General features: G+C 42.6%; 1 protein-coding gene across 1 annotated transcript; it reads left to right on the plus strand.

Moving 5' to 3' along the window:
- The first annotated feature begins 3,188 nt into the window (after positions 1-3,188).
- Positions 3,189-18,214, plus strand: LOC119729048 (vacuolar protein sorting-associated protein 28 homolog). Its single transcript, XM_038201548.1, has 7 exons — positions 3,189-3,409; positions 7,293-7,324; positions 7,841-7,968; positions 8,853-8,958; positions 9,732-9,833; positions 11,029-11,174; positions 17,931-18,214. Exons 1-7 carry the CDS (start codon positions 3,367-3,369, stop codon positions 18,052-18,054), a joined length of 681 nt encoding a protein of 226 aa, XP_038057476.1. The 5' UTR covers positions 3,189-3,366; the 3' UTR covers positions 18,055-18,214.
- Positions 18,215-18,364: the final 150 nt, after the last annotated feature.

Genomic DNA, 18,364 nt, shown 5'->3' on the forward strand with positions numbered 1-18,364 from the left:
CACTTGTTTTAAACTAGCTAATCAACTAAATTTAATGGTAATTTTTCTTCCACGGTTTTAGGGGAACAAATGCAGAACTAAGATGTGGTTTTCTCGTATCAAGGAAACATAATTAATGGTGATGGGAGGTCAAGGTGTGAAAATATAGAACCACCGAATGGTGTGTGATTCTTTTGGACTATATTCTGTGAGACTTGTGATTGTGTGAAATATCTTTGTATACAAAGGGGCCCGTGGCCCCCTCCCCCCCAAAAAAACCCGATTTTTTTTTAGTGACTTCGCAGTAAAGGCAGGCAATGAGTACACCACCATCTTTTCCTAAAATAAACATTGGTTAAAGTGGTCAGAAATTGCCTCAGATCGCACCACAGAGCATCTAGAGTCCAAAAAAAAATTGGGTCACACTTTTTTGGGGACCAATTATTTTTTGCCCCCCCCCCAACAAAGTTTGTGTTCTGGATCCGCCCTTGAAAAGCACATACCTCAAAAAAGGATGTTTTTGACGCTAGAGGACGCTCTTCCGTGTTCTTACCAATTCATTCACATTTCATAAAGCCGTATAGGGTCAACAGAATTAAGGGGATTGGAATAGAGATTAATATAGTCAACTTCCCAGGTCCTCTTCTGTTTCAATACTAAAAAAAACCAATACTTTAAACAGAACTTCATTGGCAAGCGGCAAATTTCAGGGTTTAAGTTTTTTTCGTGGGGGCCATTATAGTCTTTGTTATAGACCATGGCTCCCCAACTTTTTCGTAGACCCCATATTGTTCGTAGGCTGGGCCTTGAGTTAACGTCACAATTCTTAGTAATACCGTCGATATTCTTCAACAATCCGTCCATATTCTTGACAAACTGATGTGGTTCGTATAGAGAAACATTATAGGAATAGTCGTGGCTATCCATCCTGAAACCATAGTGCATTCTTAGAGAAAGTCGATTTCTCCACGAACCTTGACGCCGGTTCATTGTGATCGATTGATTCTTGGTAAACCGTGGCCTATTCGTGGCTCCCACCGTGAATGTGTGACTGGGGCTTTAAGGATTTTTATGAGGAAAAACTTCAGGGTAAAGCATGCATAGCTGTTTTATTATACGAAACACACTGGAATTTGGCGTAAGGCATGACTAGTTTCAATGAAAGCTGCGGTCCCACTCCTAACTATAGGTTGGGTGTAACCGCAGGATGAACCTTGCTATTTGTTAATGTTGAGTACGGAATGTTAGTAGCAACGTCAATGAAACTTTTAAATGGAAAAACACCTTCAGGGGAAAGATATGAACAAGTGGACCAACCGTAACGTGACTATCTCGAATCTTTGTTCAGACAGTGAAATACTAAATTCGCCTCTTTGTGACTTTGCCCCTATTGAAAGATCGAATGAACAATTCCTGGCAAGCATAAACTACTCTGCCACCATTGTCATGGCCGAGGTTATTGCTTTTTGTGGCGTAACTCCACTGGCGCCACGATGCATGCTGTGCACTGAGCTCATAAAAACATAGACATGTCATGATTTTAGATAGTTTGAGACAAATATCGATTCTGCACTGCCTGAAGATTTAGAAAATACCTCCTCTGAATATTTTACAGTGTTTGTGCTAGACGTTCGAAGCGCCGCGCTTAGCTAAAAACGCAAAAAAAAAAAAAACACGAACAATACGGAACGGGACATATTTTTCGAGCAAGCAAAACGCTGCTGGCTGGAACACATTTTTTGCCCGGGAGTAGGGGGTGCTGAAGCATATTCCAGCACCCCAATCCAAAAAGTTGGGTGTGCTGCAGCACTCCGTCGGCACCCCCCGTTCACGCGGGCTTGCATTTTTCTGCAGTAGCTCGAGATCAGCGCAATTTGGTCTCTACCTAATTCACAGGTAGGCCTACCCATTAATACTCCTGGGTGGAGAGAGGCAATTGTAGTAAAGTGCCTTGCCCAAGAACACAAGCACCATGTTTCCCGCCAGCGTTCGAACTCAAGTATACCACAGGCTAAAGCGCCCCACATTTTCAAGTATACCAGCAATGTTCACTGAGTTTGACAGCGGATCAAGCTCCGTGTCAGGCTTGAATAAGACGGCTTTTCCCAAGAATAAGGTATAATGGCGAAGCCAACTTAAAGAATATTGTTGCAGATACCGACCCTCGTATCTCCAATGTAAAATACTGTTAAGTTTTTCCTCTACCTGTTTGACAGATCATACTCATAGAGTTAGAGGTTATCCTCCGCAGGCATCCATCGCATGACCATTGATAACGGATACGCCGGGATTTTCAAAGCTATTGGTAATAAATGGCGTCGCTAAAGAAATTTCGCAAGCGCCAGTATACAAATATATACACTTAACATGGTTTGAGGGTGAACAGTCGATATTAGCTCCCCTCGGCCTCGGTTAGTATTGAAAATTGACTATATAGTTCCCGCACTGCATGGTATTACATGTATATTGTTGATGTACCCTAACGTGGCGCGGCCCCCAACGTGGCGCACTTTGATTTTTCGCCTGTAGCGCCTACCTAGAGCAAAAGTTTTAACTGAAATTTCACAGAAAGTAAAATTTCATCAAGTTCTAAACACTCCTGTTCATAAATCGCGAGTTTATTTACCCGTAACAAAGTTACAAGAAAAAGTTATTTTGGCGTGATTTTCCGATTTTATTTTCAAGTGCAAAGTGAACCCTTTGAAAATGCCCCGAAAAATAAGAAAATAATTTTCTGACAAACATCTGGCTGGGTATGTAAGTAGAGATAATAATTATTTATCAGAATTTATCAAGTTTACAGAAATTCTTCAATGTTAATCTGGAATTTTCCGAGATTTATTCAAGTGCGCCACGTTAGGGAACACTCCGCCAATTTGTGCCCAATTTCCGGACGCCACCGTTTTTGAATTTCGGATTAAATTTTATGAAACCGAAATTGTTCACAGAGGATAAATAGCAAGCGTTAATAAGGTAAAAGTACTAGTATTTTACTGCATGAATTTGAGGTTTGTCAACAAAGAGGTTTGGCAACACTATACGAGGAAATTTGGGTAAGCTTCGAAGTGCGCCACGTTAATAGGGAACACGACTATATATTATGAGATGACATCATTTCTAAAAATAGTGATAACAGCAGGCAGGTGAACCAGTCTATTTACAGTCTTGTCTCCAAGCGTCTACATCAGATTGTATGGCTTAAATTGTAGATTGGAACCAGACTGTTGTACGCGGCCTAGTTGTAAGGCAAAATTTGACATCGGACCTAATTTGCAATTGCCAGTAGATTATTCCAACAATTTTCCAGTGTTTACTGGCAAACAGACGGGTTTACTAATATCGTTGTAGTTTAACACATTTTTAGAAGCCATCTTTTGTCGAAGAAGAATGTTTTCTACGGTGCCTACGACACAAAGTTCGCAAAATCAAAGTGAGTACACAAAGTCATAGCCCGACTGCGTCTGGCCGTACAGTACTATCGCAAGCTCTGTAGTACGGCCAGACGCCCGATGCTTCCACAGAGACTGAATTTTGTTGGCCGCCGATGTAGCGATTTTGCTACATCTTTCGATCGCGATTATCTATTCATCCAGGACACAAATTTCCAAAGTTAAGGTTCGTAGTCGTAGAGCAACTCATACCTTTTCGAAAAAAACGTTCTTTGGTCTCAATATTTTTATCCATCTGGCCACAAGACGAATTTCAGTCATCAGATTCCACAAATATCGTCCCCCATGCGATCCCCCATGCGATTTCAAAATGGCGGCCGCGCTGTAATGTATGCAATATGCAGGCGCGGCGCGCCCGCGCAAATCATGAATATGCATAACAGTCTGTGACGTATGACCTCGTGTTTTTGGACGTGCGTGCGGCGGGGCCGTACGTCCAAAAACACGAGGTCATACGTCACAGACTGTTATGCATATTCATGAGTTTGTGCGGGCGCGCCTGCATATTGCATACATTACAGCACGGCCACCATTTTGAAATCGCATGGGGGATCGCATGGGGGACGATATTTGTGGAATCTGATGACTGAAATTCGTCTTGTGGCCAGATGGATAAAAATATTGAGACCAAAGAACGTTTTTTTCGAAAAGGTATGAGTTGCTCTACGACTACGAACCTTAACTTTGGAAATTTGTGTCCTGGATGAATAGATAATCGCGATCGAAAGATGTAGCAAAATCGCTACATCGGCGGCCAACAAAATTCAGTCTCTGTGGAAGCATCGGGCATCTGGCCGTACTACAGAGCTTGCGATAGTACTGTACGGCCAGACGCAGTCGGGCTAACAAAGTCAGTAGTAGCCCCCAAAAATGTGGCCAGTAAAAGGCCACACTTCCACCATCATGTACAAAACATGCAGAACTTTGTCAAATTTTGATTTTCACATTTAGGCTTAGTTTGTAGTTTATTTTTGCTTTAGAAGCATACTCGGAACAACTATAGAATGCAGGGCCACTACACTCTACATCCGCGCCTCCGTACGGCTGCGTGGAGGCGTGGAGCCGCAGTCGACCTACCTCCGAGAATTGCCCCCTCTATCGGCGCGCGTCTCTGCGACTCCACGCCTCCGCGACTCCAGTGCCCCGCGTCTCTGCGACTCCGCGACTCCGCGCCTCCGCGACTCCAGTGCCCCGCGTCTTCGCGACTCCGCGACTCCAGTGCCTCGTCGCCCTCCTCCCTTCCTTTGCGAGGAAATTAAAAATGGATATGGATGCTTCGTTCTCAAAAAATTACCGCCGAGAATTGCGCCCTCTATGGGTGGCGCGCGTCTCTGCGACTCCGCGCCTCCGCGACTCCAGTGCCCCGCGTCTAGTCTCTGCGACTCCGCGACTCCGCGCCTCCGCGACTCCGTGCCCCCGTGCCCCCATGCCCCGACACATTTACAAGCGCGCCCTCCCTTCCGATCATTGATGAGAAGACAAGTGCATTCGCTGTACTTAGCACTTTTTGCAGGTTTGCATATTATTATATTGTAGCCTATTACTCCTATCCTCACATCGCCGGCCTCGATCCACACCTCCAAGCAGAAAAAAAACCCTTGCTCCGGCGTGGCCCTGCATTCTATAGTTGCTCCGCATACTCACCCTCTTTATAGGCTAATCAGAAAGTGCTGCTTTTTTCAGATGTCTATTTTTCGTGAAATTTCCAGATTCGTTTGCACACGTTTGTGTATCAAAATTTCAACATGAAATTTCACAAAAATTAGACATCTGAAAAAGGCAGCACTTTGTGATTAGCCTATAAAGAGGGTGAGTATGCTTCTAACGCAAAAATAAATTACAAACTAAGCTAGTCCCACTAACTGGGGCGCTAGAACTCCTTTTTTGAAATTTGAGATGTTGGTCTGTCGTACTAGCGTCCCACTATGGAAGTATTGTCAATGTTACAATTTTAAAGTTCACCACAAAAATCACGCAAAATACTTGACAAAATACCTTTAAAAGCACCTACTGGCATTTCCACTTGTCAAGGACGAAGTAATGGGGCTTCAATGATACTCACGAATATTTTTTTGGTTGAAAATCCGTGAAATTCAACCACTATTGCACAGGGGGGTCAGACAAGTCGACCGTTGAGACAACTCGACTCGGGACAAGTCGACCGTTGAGAAACTCGACCGTTGAGACAACTCGACCGCATGTGCGATAAATGGAAAGACAAGTCGACCGTTGAGAGTTTTTGTTGTTGCATATAACAGAGCCGCAGCGTGATTGTCCGTGCACATCGTTCGTTTTTTCCCCGGTCAATTAATGTGGCCGTACCGTGCACGGTGGCATCGTTTGTGCCGGGCCTGTGCGCCCACTTGGCGCGTGCGCCCACTTGTCGACGCCCCACGTCGGTGCCGGGCCGGGCCCGGTCCTCGCGGGCGGGGCGCGCCGGCCCGACGCGACGGCCACCGGATTGGAGCGCCCTCTGTGCATCGAGTATGCCCGCGCCTCGCCCGGGACCGGTCCTGCCACAGATTTTTGGAACTTTTTCCACTCCACGTGTATACATTACATTTCCATTAAGTCGAGCTGTCTCAACGGTCGAGTGATCCCGCGTCGAGTTGTCTCAACGGTCGACTTGTCTCAGCGGTCGAGTTGTCTCAACGGTCGACTTGTCTCAACGGTCGAGTTGTCTCAACGGTCGACTTGTCCTGAGTCGAGTTGTCTCAACGGTCGACTTGTCTCAACGGTCGAGTTGTCTCAACGGTCGACTTGTCTCAACGGTCGAGTTGTCTCAACGGTCGACTTGTCCTGAATCGAGTTGTCTCAACGGTCGACTTGTCTCAGCGGTCGAGTTGTCTCAACGGTCGACTTGTCTCAACGGTCGAGTTGTCTCAACGGTCGACTTGTCCTGAGTCGAGTTGTCTCAACGGTCGACTTGTCTCAACGGTCGAGTTGTCTCAACGGTCGACTTGTCTCAACGGTCGACTTGTCTCAACGGTCGACTTGTCCTGAATCGAGTTGTCTCAACGGTCGACTTGTCTGACATTCATTGCACAGACATCATACAGCGATCATTCAAAAATGTTATGGCTGTGATCTACTAATGCCTTGTCTATGGTAGTATGGTCGTACATCATGTACACATACAAACACGTACGTGAAGCAGGGGCCGGGACACGACTGTGACCAATGCCGAAAAACAAACTCTGCATGTAGATCAGGGGATGCGCCTACGACTGTATTCTTGTACCGCGCCTTGTCATGAAACAGTCGTAGGCACATCCCCCGATCTACATGCGGAGTTTGTTTTTCGGCACTGGTCACGTGTCACTGGTCACGGTCCGGTCGTGTTTTAGCCTCTTGCAATCTCTTAACCCTGGACAGCGTTTACAAGAAATATTTATCAAAAATCGTCAACGGCTTCCCTTTGGGAAGCAGGTACTTCCCCGCACAACGCAAGACCCTATTCATAGCAATACAACAAAAAGCCATGTGCCAGACAGTGTCCAGGCAGTTGCCAGATAGTGCCTGGCGGCTGTGGTTTGCAGTTATGAAGGGAGATGGCTGTGTCAAGTTACAGGTGTTTGTTAATGTTTCAATGAGACTTGGCAGGAGGCCTGGTCGAAAGTTTGTTGACACAGCTTGGGTGAAGCCCTGGCTGCAAAGTTCATTGAACCAGCTGATTTTGCATGGGTTGAATGAGGATTAGATGGGAGGTGACCTTTATTGGCCCTCAATTTTTTTTTTCTCCAAAAAATTGGGATACGCGATGCTCAAGGGGCATCAGGTCACTCTGCGGAGGGTTAATTAACGTTTGTTTGAATTGATTTTCCCTCTTTTATCACAACTGTTTGATTTTGTTATAATTACCAGGTTCATCAGCCAATAGACCTGAGCTTTATGAGGTGAGTGAGATACGGGATTAAAATTTGATTCATAAATACCTAAGACAGTTTTACCCATTCCTATTGGTCGAGATAATTCCTATTGGTCGCGGATAATGACCCTCGCCTTCGGCTCAGGCCATAACCAGTGTCCATTCCCCAAACCGGTCTTTAACGGACTTGTTTAAAACCGGCCAAACATATATTTATGCCCTTAATAATGTCATGAAATACTGGTGTTTTGTACCATCCTCACCCATTGTAAACATTCTATGGATGAGTATTGCGTAAGTAGAACTATGCCAGAGCTCTGCCAAGAACTTTGATGACCTTATGAAAAGGCAGCTCTAACTTCAGAGTTAATATGTGTCAAATATTTACAGGGGACAGTTTTACAAATTTTACATTTAATTTGTCGGGTTCTACATGGAGGTCTCTCGCATATGACTTAGCTGGCCAATGGTCGTGCGATGATTTTTTTTAACCTAAAAATGTTGTTTGATTCACTCTGTGGTACCCTTTTTTTGTTCTCCTCAGGAGGTAAAGCTGTTCCGGAATTTCCGGGAACGAGAAAAGTATGACAACATGGCAGAGCTTTTCGCGGTGATAAACACGCTACAGTGGTTGGAGAAGGCCTACATACGGGACGCCATCACACCGAAAGAGTAGGTTTTTATCCCTCCTATGCAAACATACATTCTGTGACAACTGGTCCTTTTCGTCAAAATCAATCAAGTGACTGTTTTCAACAGTTAAGAATTCCAAGCCCACATAAAGCAGGATCGACTGGCTGTGACTGTTTTATGTAACTTGATACAGCTTTGCTTCGACTGTGGGTAATTGATAAGCCAGCTGTGCCCACAACTTGCCTGCTTTGTCTGTTCGTGGTCTGTTGACTGAGTTTGAATAGTTTCAGTACTTCCTTGACATATGATCTGACTGCTGGTGACAGCGTGTGTTAAAAGTATATCATGGGGAGTGGGTTGACATTTTGACTGACTGTGACTGTTTAAATAGCAGGAGGGTTAAGAAACAAGTATAGACTGTTTGCATTGAGCAGCCATCTTTGAGGTGCATTGTGAAATGTTATGCCAAAAAGAAAAGTCTCCGGTTTCTGGTATGGAGCTTGCCCCAAAAGTGGTGCGGCGACGCGGCTTTTTAAAAAAAAAAATTTTACTTTTTTTCTTCAAATGTTGGCTGATGACTGCAAATGGTGCCCGACTAAATTTAGTGCAAAATATATGGGAGTCCAGAGAGGCCACATAAAGCTTATACTCAATCGTAACCCCATCTAAAAACACGTTAAAATTGTGCAGCAACAGGATTCCAGTCAAACCAGTGAGTTTGGCAGTTTTGAGACATCATCTTACATTGAGAGAAAAACCTTTTTCATTTTGCCGATGCGCATGGCTACGGCGACGCGCGCGCATACCAGAAACTGGAGACTTTTTTGGGGGGGGCCTTACTTCATAAAGTGACTCTTTTTGTTAAAAGATCTTGCTTGAAAAAAAAATGCATTAATTGTAAAATAATTTTGTTCTCAATTCAGGTACACAGCAGCCTGTTCCAAGTTATTAGTGCAATACAAAGCGGCCTTCAAGCAAGTACAGAGTGATCAGATACCAACAGTCGAGGCTTTCATGAAGAAATACAGGGTAAGTCGACGAATTTGATTTTTTAGTTAACCCACAAGTGCGTGTAATACATTGGTTTTATTCTCTGAAAAATCAATAAAACTACAATAGTGCTCATGCCGTTTCATGCGCTACAGTGAGTAATAAAACATTTTGAGAAGCATACTAACTTAAAGAGGTTGTGGAATGCTCGAAGACATTTCCGTCATTCTTCGGGTATATTTAACCTAAGGTGTGATGAAATAAAAATGACTATTGTGTCTGTCATGAAATGAGTACAAAAGGTACTTTTGAGAGCTGTTTTTCAGGTCCTGTTTCGACCCAAATGTGCAATTTGTGTAAAAGTCGTCGTTGGGGGCAGCAAACAAAACATAATAAATCGTGACGTTAATAAACAGGACTCGTTTATACTACACTGCATCGGGAGTCCTGTTTATTACGTCACGATTTAATATGTTTATTTTGCTTTTGTTTTTTTGTGCATTTTCTTCATTTCCAATAATAACCCCCAGGGCTCGCGAAATCGGCTGCCCAACGTCCCTGGACAACCAAAATATCTTGTCGGACGACCAAAAGTTCGAGGTTGCCAGCCCGATGGGCAACCATTTTTTTCACCAATACTCACAAATTTTTACACTTTATTTTAGTCCATGGGATTTTCGAAAGTTCCAGAATCCCAGCAACTGATCCTATGCCTTAAGTTAGATGACAAATGCAAAACTCCCAAGATGTGTTAAATTCAAAACAGTATATTGATATAATCTTGCGCATAATTGTTTTGAAAATTATTTCAGATGGATTGCCCGGCAGCTATGGAGAGGATCAAGGAAGATCGGCCAATCACAATCAAGAATGACGACGGCAACACGAGTGAATGCATCGCGCAAATCGTATCGGTAAGATATCTCCAAAATCAGTCAAGTGCGTATGCTGTGTGCTGTTGACATGAAAAACTAAAGCCTGCCGCACCCCTCTCCGATTTTACCAGTTAACCAGTTTATTGGGCCATTGCATGTACAGATCGGAGAGGTGTACGGAGAGGATTAACCCTAACCCCCTAGGCCCTTGTTGCTTACAACCATCCTCAATCCTCCAAAATCCTCCAACATTTTGCAACTCCGCCTACATTTTTCAAAATTGTCAGACAGTCCTGCCTCAACATGCATTCATCCTCAATCCTCCACAAGGGCGGATCCAGGGGGGGCCAAAGGGGGCCATGGCCCCCCCCAAAACGAAATCATTTTTTTTTTTTTTTTATGTGACATCGCAATAACGGCAGGCACTGAGTACACCACCATCTTTTCCTTAAAACAAACATTGGTTAAAGTGGTCAGAAATTGCCTCAGATCGCACCACAGAGCATCTAAAATCGAAAAAAAATTCGGGGCCCTTAAGCGGGCCCCGAACCCCACGCCGTAATTTTTTGACCAACTTTTTGACATCGCAATAAAGGCAGGCAATGAGTACACCACCATCTTTTCCTTAAAAAAAACATTGGTTAAAGTGGTCAGAAATTGCCTCAGATCGCACCACAGAGCATCTAGAATCCAAAAATTTTTCGGGGCCCTTAAGCGGGCCCCGAACCCCACGCCGTAATTTTTTTGACCCACTTTTTTGGGGGACCAAAAAATTTTTTGGCCCCCCCCAAAATTGTGTTCTGGATCCGCCCTTGATCCTCCAAAATCCTCCTCATCCCAAAACTTTGCACTCGTGTTTAAATGAAGGATAACCAACGCCAAATCCTTCAAAATCATCAGACAGTCCTGCCTCAAAATGCATTCATCCTCAATCCTCCAAAATCCTCTTGTGCTTCATTCACCATTCATCCTCAATCCTCCAAAATCCTCTTGTGCTTCAATCACCATTCATCCTCAATCCTCCAAAATCCTCTTGTGCTTCAATCACCATTCATCCTCAATCCTCCAGAATCCTCATTTGATTCAATCACCATTCATCCTCAATCCTCTAGAATCCTCCAAAACCGCCAGGAGGATTTTGGAGGAGTGAGGTGGGTTAGGGTTAAGTGCTTTGAGGGTACGATTTTTTTAAACACCCTGTAGCGTTTTTCTGTCTTTTTTTCACCCTCCTCAGCTGTTCATTACTGTCATGGACAAACTGCGACTGGACATGAAGGCTGTCGACGAGATTGAACCAGAGCTGAGAGAGCTCGGCGAAACCATGAACAAAATGAACTTACTGACGGAAGACTTCCAAGGGAAAGAGAAAGTTAGCTCTTGGTGAGTAGAAACATTTGCCATTTATCCGGAAACGTACCTACTGAATTTACGAGAAAATCCTGGCTCAAAGTGAAGATAGGATTAGTACCAAATACCCTGTGAAATAATGCCGCCTGAAATTTGGATCATTCGGAAGAAAACAATCACTGAATGTGGTTTTAAAAAGTGTGCCGGTGGGCACACTTTTTTAACCTACTTTAGCAACTAAGCTCCTTCAATATATCAGTATTACTCGACTATTCGATTTTATTTTGATAGCGATAGCAATTTTTTAATCATATCGAAATATCGAAATTTTCAATACTGAGGAATGATATCAAAAATATCAAAAAATGCGTCAGATTATCAACAAAATAAATCTCCTGTTTGTGCTTTTACTTCGTGTTTATCGTTTGCTGTATAATGAAATAAAACTTGGCAGCAACTTGGGCTTGTGACTAAAAATAAAAACATCATGAAATGCCGAGTGCCATTGCTTTGTGCTCTGCGTTCGCTGGAATTCGCGGTCTCCCCCAATGTAAAACCTCAAAAGAAACCGCCCATTCTTGACAAACTTTTAGTGCTGAGATTGGTTTTAAAATGTGCGAGCAATTAATATGCTCCAGAGAAAGCGGTGGAAAATTAGGATTTCAGATTTTTGTTTTTTGTTTTTTTGTTTAATCAAAGTGTCATCTTTTTGGTCTTTAACTTTTACATGGGATAATCGATATATTGAATATTCTTGGTGTTGGATTTCCGATTTATCGATTATTGAAAATTCTGATATCGACGGAGCTTATTAGCAACGGAATCCAGTTACGAGACCCCAAGAAATGTGCATATGTTTTTCTCTGTTTTTCTCATTAAATGTACAGTATCCACTGAGCCGAAACTTCAACAAAGTTGTTTGGCACCTTTCTCAAGATTTTGAGCAATTTTGTTGTTTCAAAATTGACTTTTCAGGGTAATATTGCTAAAACTGTATGGCGTCGTACAGAACTCGGGAAAAAATCACTTTTTTTTCCAACAATAAATTTGGGTTAAAAAATCTGAGAGAATTCTTGTATCCAATTTGAAAACATTGAAAAAAAAATCTAAATAAAGGTCAGATATTAGGGATCCCTCGAGAAAAAGTGTGTTTTTATTGACTAGAATTTTTTTATAAAATTAAGGACAGCATATTGTACGGGACGGGCCCAAATGTGAGTCGTACGGGACATCTCTGAGAAATATCATAGTTTGGACTGAAACAGTGCACTAATCAACCATTTCATTTTCAGGTCACGATGTCTGCAGTTGATCACATCTACATCATTGATGTCGTAACATTAACAGTGCAATCATCTTGTGTTACCTTAGTTCAACAGAAAAGTACTTGTGTGACAGTGTCCTGTGTGTCATATGGGACAAAGCCATCTGTCGTTCGGGACGCAACTCTAATAATGCATTTGAAAAGAGAAATCCACAAATCCCTTTAATTTGACCCAAAATACCACATTTCCATTAAAACCCACTCATTTCATCGCTTTAGCTGGATTATTCAGGTATGCAATTCCCCCATCAGCTGATATTTCAGAGAATTTCTAAAAAAAAAAATATTTTTTTAAAACTTTCTAATATGGAATCAACCTCACTGTGACTGACATTACATAAAAGTGACACAGCAAAAAACACTTACAAAATTGCAATTTCTCTTCAACTGAAAGGCTCAGTAGATACGGTTCCATTAATTAATCATAGTAGATCAGTGTGTACATATGAGGAAATGTAAAATGAGATTTTTTAATTAATTAAAATAATTAGAACAGACCGGTATATGCAATTGAGACTCTGTGATTGACATTACCGTGACTGACATTACACATCCAACTGTGTGTTGAGGCACAGGGCTTACCTTTTTAATTTCCAAAAGTGACCATATTCAACAATAAAGTAATTTTTCAGCATCAAAACGCAGTCAGAAACAAGTAATCACAGCAATTAAAAACCTAAACAACATGTACATACTTGTTTGTCCATAGGCCCCCCCCCCCCCCAAGTTCTGCTTCCGGTTATCCGACCTAACCTATTTTTACGGCTGTGACCCTAACATTTTTATCAGCAAGTTAAAACAAATGGATACTCCATTATTTTGGAGAATTATCGACTGTAAATATATTTGACTTTAAAGGCAAGTTTTCATCACTTTTTGTGGCATTTCTTTTTATAGCTTTCGTAGCGCAAGTGGAAATAGTTCAGGCTGAGATTCGCATCTAGTTGAATACCCCATGCAATCAGCATAAAAAAAGGCCCCCCCCCCCCAAAGAGATGGTCAAAATAACCCGGCCCTTTTAGGGTTAAGCATGTCACTGTGCTGCTGTCAGTAGCATCTGTGGTGGGGTGGACCAGCAGATTTCACAGGTTGTGATCAGCGCCACCTTGCGTCGGCCGTGGAGAGTAGGGTTCAAAATCTGGCCGTGGCTGAAATCAAGTCTAATACAGTTCTTGACACCACAGCAGGTGTCGTAAGCCAACTGGAGAAATGGCTACTGTGGACAGGTGGCCACATTTTCTCCGAAAATAGGATGTAAATTAGCATTTAGATCATGAAATTCTGGCAAAGACTATCCGCAGGAGTCATTACGACACCACAGCAGGTGTCGTAAGCCAACTGGAGAAAAGGCCACTGCGAACAGGTGACCACATTTCCTGCGATCATTTACATCATGAAATTCTGGCAAAGATTATCCACAGGAGTCATGCAGATGGTGCTGATGGTTGCACATGCACTACGTTGTAATATTACATTGTAATTATTCCCCGACATGCCTGAAGAATTTGTAAAATCAATGATCGCTCGGCCGGTTTCAGACGCTACAGGAAGTAACAGTCAGCATGGTTTCGGCCGCTGCAGAGACTAATCGGTTAATTGCTTAAAGGGAATATACAACATCCAATTTTCAGAAATGTATGGAATTGGGGGGGTTAGTATTTTGGTGACTGCTCTATGTTCCGACACCCTATGTTCCGACAACCTAGATTGTGTTACTCCCGGTTAGGGTTAGGGTTAGGGTTAGGGTTAGGGTTAGGGTTAGGGTTAGGGTTAGGGTTAGGAATAGGAATATGTGCAGTCGGAAAATAGGGGTGTCGGAACATAGAGGTGTAACCAGTATTTTATAGCAAATATTGTTACACTGACTTGTTTGAAGTTTTGTGTTCGTAGATGCTGGGAAAAAACAAGAAAAACAATCATGTTCCCGTAGTCTGGTTCCCTGACCCCACTTAAGGTGAAACAGAGCAATTTATAGACATCGGAGAATTGTAAGGTCATTGAACCAGTCCAGCTGGCTTGCATCTGTTCATAGGTGTGTAATCAATTGCAAAAAAATGCGGACTAACTAAATATGGTAAATTGGGGGCAGTATTTGTAAAATCTGTTTTTCTTCCCCAACGCTGGTCGGCCAACCAGTGTTAGAAATTGATACAAAATACCACATTTCTTGAAAATGTCAGCACACCCATGTGCTATGATTTTATAGGATTCTTAAGACTGTCATTCACTAACAATCCAGTAAGGTTTTTTTTTTCAAAATAATTTGGTAGTTTTTTTTTTGGGGGGGGGCAAATGTTGTATATATATTCTCTTTAAATGCCAAAAAAAAAAAAAAGGAAAAAAAACAATATGTTCACAAGCTTGCCGAGATGGAACTCAAAATTTAAATAACATGCGATCCGGTCAGGTTTGTTTTTCAACGAATCAAGGATGTTGGGAAACCACAAAGCAACTGAAACACATGAATGCATACATCGCATCCCAGGTTTTTTTCATTGACAATCATTGATGTACCACATGTACACGCACCGAAACAATACTGAACCAATGCTGATGTGTTGGGTTGGAAGATTTGTAGCGTTGGGTACCGATCAGATATTGTATTTGACTTCCATACCCTCTTCACCCGAAACCCAAGCTCACCTTTACTTCCGTGACAGTTGAGGCGTTTTTGTTTCTGATGGAAATATTGTGACTCACAAAAGGTTTCCTAACCTCTTCTCAGGGTTGTAGCTATGCTGGCCAGTGCTGGCCAGCGTTCCAACTCACCGGCCAGCACTTGGGGTGAAAATGAAGCTTGCCGGCAGGCACAAATTTTTCTGCCATTACGTGGCAATTTTGAAGTTTTGACCGAGAAAATAGGCTTAAAAACTTGGTGTTGTCTCACTTTCCTCCATTTTTGTTTAAAATGTACTTTTTTTAAATAAAAATTTAAAATGAAAAATATGAGAATTTTTGGCTTATTTTTAACCAAAACAGGAACTAAATGGGATCAAGATAACAAATGTGTAGGTTTTATCAATGCAACTTTTATTGGAGTTTGTTACACATAAAGTATCATTATCTTTAATACAGTTCCTATTTAGAATTAAACGCAAAAAAACCAAATGTTACTATTGGACCCCTAATTTATAGAATGACCCAAAACCATCAAGAATTTAAAACCTCATAATTTGCTCAAGATTAAAATTACAGTTAAGCACAACTGCACATATATGGCATACAAATGTGTACATGTGCTCGGTTGGCCGGCACTAAAAATTTTCTAGCTACAACCCTGGCCTTCAAAAATGCCTGGTCTACCCTCCGAGTGGAAATTGATCTGAATGGTGGCACCATCTCTTACCTCCCCTCCCCCCCCCCCCCATTTGTCTCAGCTGGCCTTATTATCAAAGATGACACATTTCGCAGGTCTTTCCACCGATCACTAGAACCATTTACACAGGCGTGATAAGGGCAGTGTTTGAACACTGGCACTTGGCCTGTACTCATGATCGCTCTGTATATAATTTGTAAATACATTCATGGTACAAAAACCTTTTTTTTCCCCTGAATGCCAGCTGTGCGCCTAAAATTGCTACTTGAACAAGTATTTGCACAGATCTAGCCTTTTTTCCCCCAGAAGTTGCCAAAATGTGACAGTGAAATACTGTAAGTCTTCCTGTACAATTGTAGAGGCACTCTTGCAGTTTCAACAAAAAAACATCAAGATCCCCGATCTGGTTCAAATTTGGGCATATATCAAGGCTTACATTTGTGAGACAGGGCCAGCTACTGGTATATACATGTACATTTACTTTGTCTCCTGTATTTTCTAAGAACTTGTAGAATATTACAATTACTTGTACTACCAATATAGCAGGTTTGTGCAATACAGGGGGAGTGTGGCCAAGTGGTTTGGGTTCGACTGACTCATGTTCAAAGGTCGGGGGTTTGAATCCAGCTGCTGGCCATTGTGTTGTGTCCTTGGGCAAGCCACTTCACCCCCACTTGCCTCACTCTGCCAAAGAGAATTAATGGGTACGGGCATTAGCTGGGGAGTATACCTATGACGGACTGGCATCCCATCGAGGATTTGGAGGATTTGGGAAGGTTAGGGTTAGTGCCAGTAGCCCTTACCATGCAGAATTCGACAATATCCTACATGTATGTAATTTACAATGTGCATTTCGCCCAGAGGTTATGGTTAAAGGTACATGTAAGGCCAAAAAAAAAAGTCTCCGGTTTCTGGTATGCGCGCGCGTCGCCATAGCCATGCGCGTCGGCAAAATGAAAAAGTTTTTTTTCAATGAAAGATGATGTCTCAAAACCGCCAAACTCACTGGTTTGACTGGAATCAACCTGCTGCACAATTTTAACGTGTTTTTAGATTGGGTTATGGTCGAGAATAAGCTTTATGTGGCCTCTGTGGACTCCCATATATTTGCACTAAGTTTAGTCGGGCACCATTTGCAGTCATCAGCCGACATTGGAAGCAAAAAAATCAGGTAAAAAAAAAAAAAATGCCGCGTCGCCGCACCACTTTTTGGGCAAGCTCCATACCAGAAACCGGAGACTTTTTTGGGGGGGGGGCCTAATATACGGTACAACATTTGCAAACAGCAAAAAACAAAACTACCAAATTATTATGAAATACCTTACTTAACTGTAATACCTAACTTGACTGTAAGTCAGCAATAGTCTCAAGCATCCTGTGAAATTATGGCACCTGGTAAGCTGTCATTTTCAAGAAAAGTGGAATTTTTATATGAATTAAAAAAAACTGACCTTTTCCCCCCAAATCCGCTCCGTTCACAAGTACCCCCTCACCGGCAAAGAAAGTACAGTTGGGGGTGACCGAGCTACGCCATCTTGACTGCAATATTTTGCCGCGAAGCCCGGCCACTGCATGTACATAGAACAAATCCCCTGGTGTACGTGCGTCACACACAAGGAACGGTGCGCGTCAACCAGCTAAATGTCCCGCCCATGGGACGTCGTTGCTAGGTAAAAGGGCGCCCTCTTTCGTTGGCGCACGGAGCCCATAGTGCCCCCAATACCAAATTTGGTTAGTCCGCCTATTGTTTGCAATCGGTTACACATCTGTGTAAAAGCAAATGTTGTATATTACCTTTAACCCTAACGTACCTGAATCCATCAAAATCTACACCCCTGTTTCGGGAGATTTCGGCGGATTCAGGATACCTCCATATTGCACAAACTGCAGGATTTTGATGGATTCAGGATACCTCTATACTGAGCTGTTTGGGGACTTTGGCGGATTCAGGATCTCAACAGATTTACTCCCGCCTAACTGGTGGATTCTGATGGACTCAATGGCCACCAACATTTTCTTGCATGGCCAAATGGATGGATTTTGGTGAAATCAGGATACTTTCTAGTAAAAGAGCCCAAGGGGTTAGGGTTAATGTGCCAGTTGTATCAGTGTTGATCTGCAGTTATTTTTCTTTGACGCTCTTATCCAGGCTGAAGACCATGTCCTCCATGCGAGCCTCAGATGAACTCGACGAGGACCAAATCAGACAGATGCTCCACGACCTGGACTCGGCCTATCAGAGCTTTATACGGATGCTCGGAACCGGTTCGTGAGTGAATACTGCGAGGCAGTGATTCTCGGTTACTGAAGAAAATATTTGCAATATTTTTGCTTTGTTTCCCCCCCCTTTTTTTTTTTTAAGAAATTGATTGGTACTGCAGTCCAATTCAATTCAAATCACAAGTCTGGTTACATTAAGTCGCAGTTGATAAACAGTGACAAATGAATGCCATTTATGACCGACTGGTGGGGACTTCTAAGGCACCCGACTAAAATCCTGACAACTGTCATTTTGATTTAGACATTTTAGTGTGTCCATTCTTTCTTTAATTTAACCCTAACCGCCCCGAATCCTTCAGAATC

Source organism: Patiria miniata, unplaced genomic scaffold (assembly GCF_015706575.1).
Source record: "Patiria miniata isolate m_02_andy unplaced genomic scaffold, ASM1570657v1 HiC_scaffold_20, whole genome shotgun sequence".
NCBI classification, from domain to species: Eukaryota; Metazoa; Echinodermata; class Asteroidea; order Valvatida; family Asterinidae; genus Patiria; species Patiria miniata.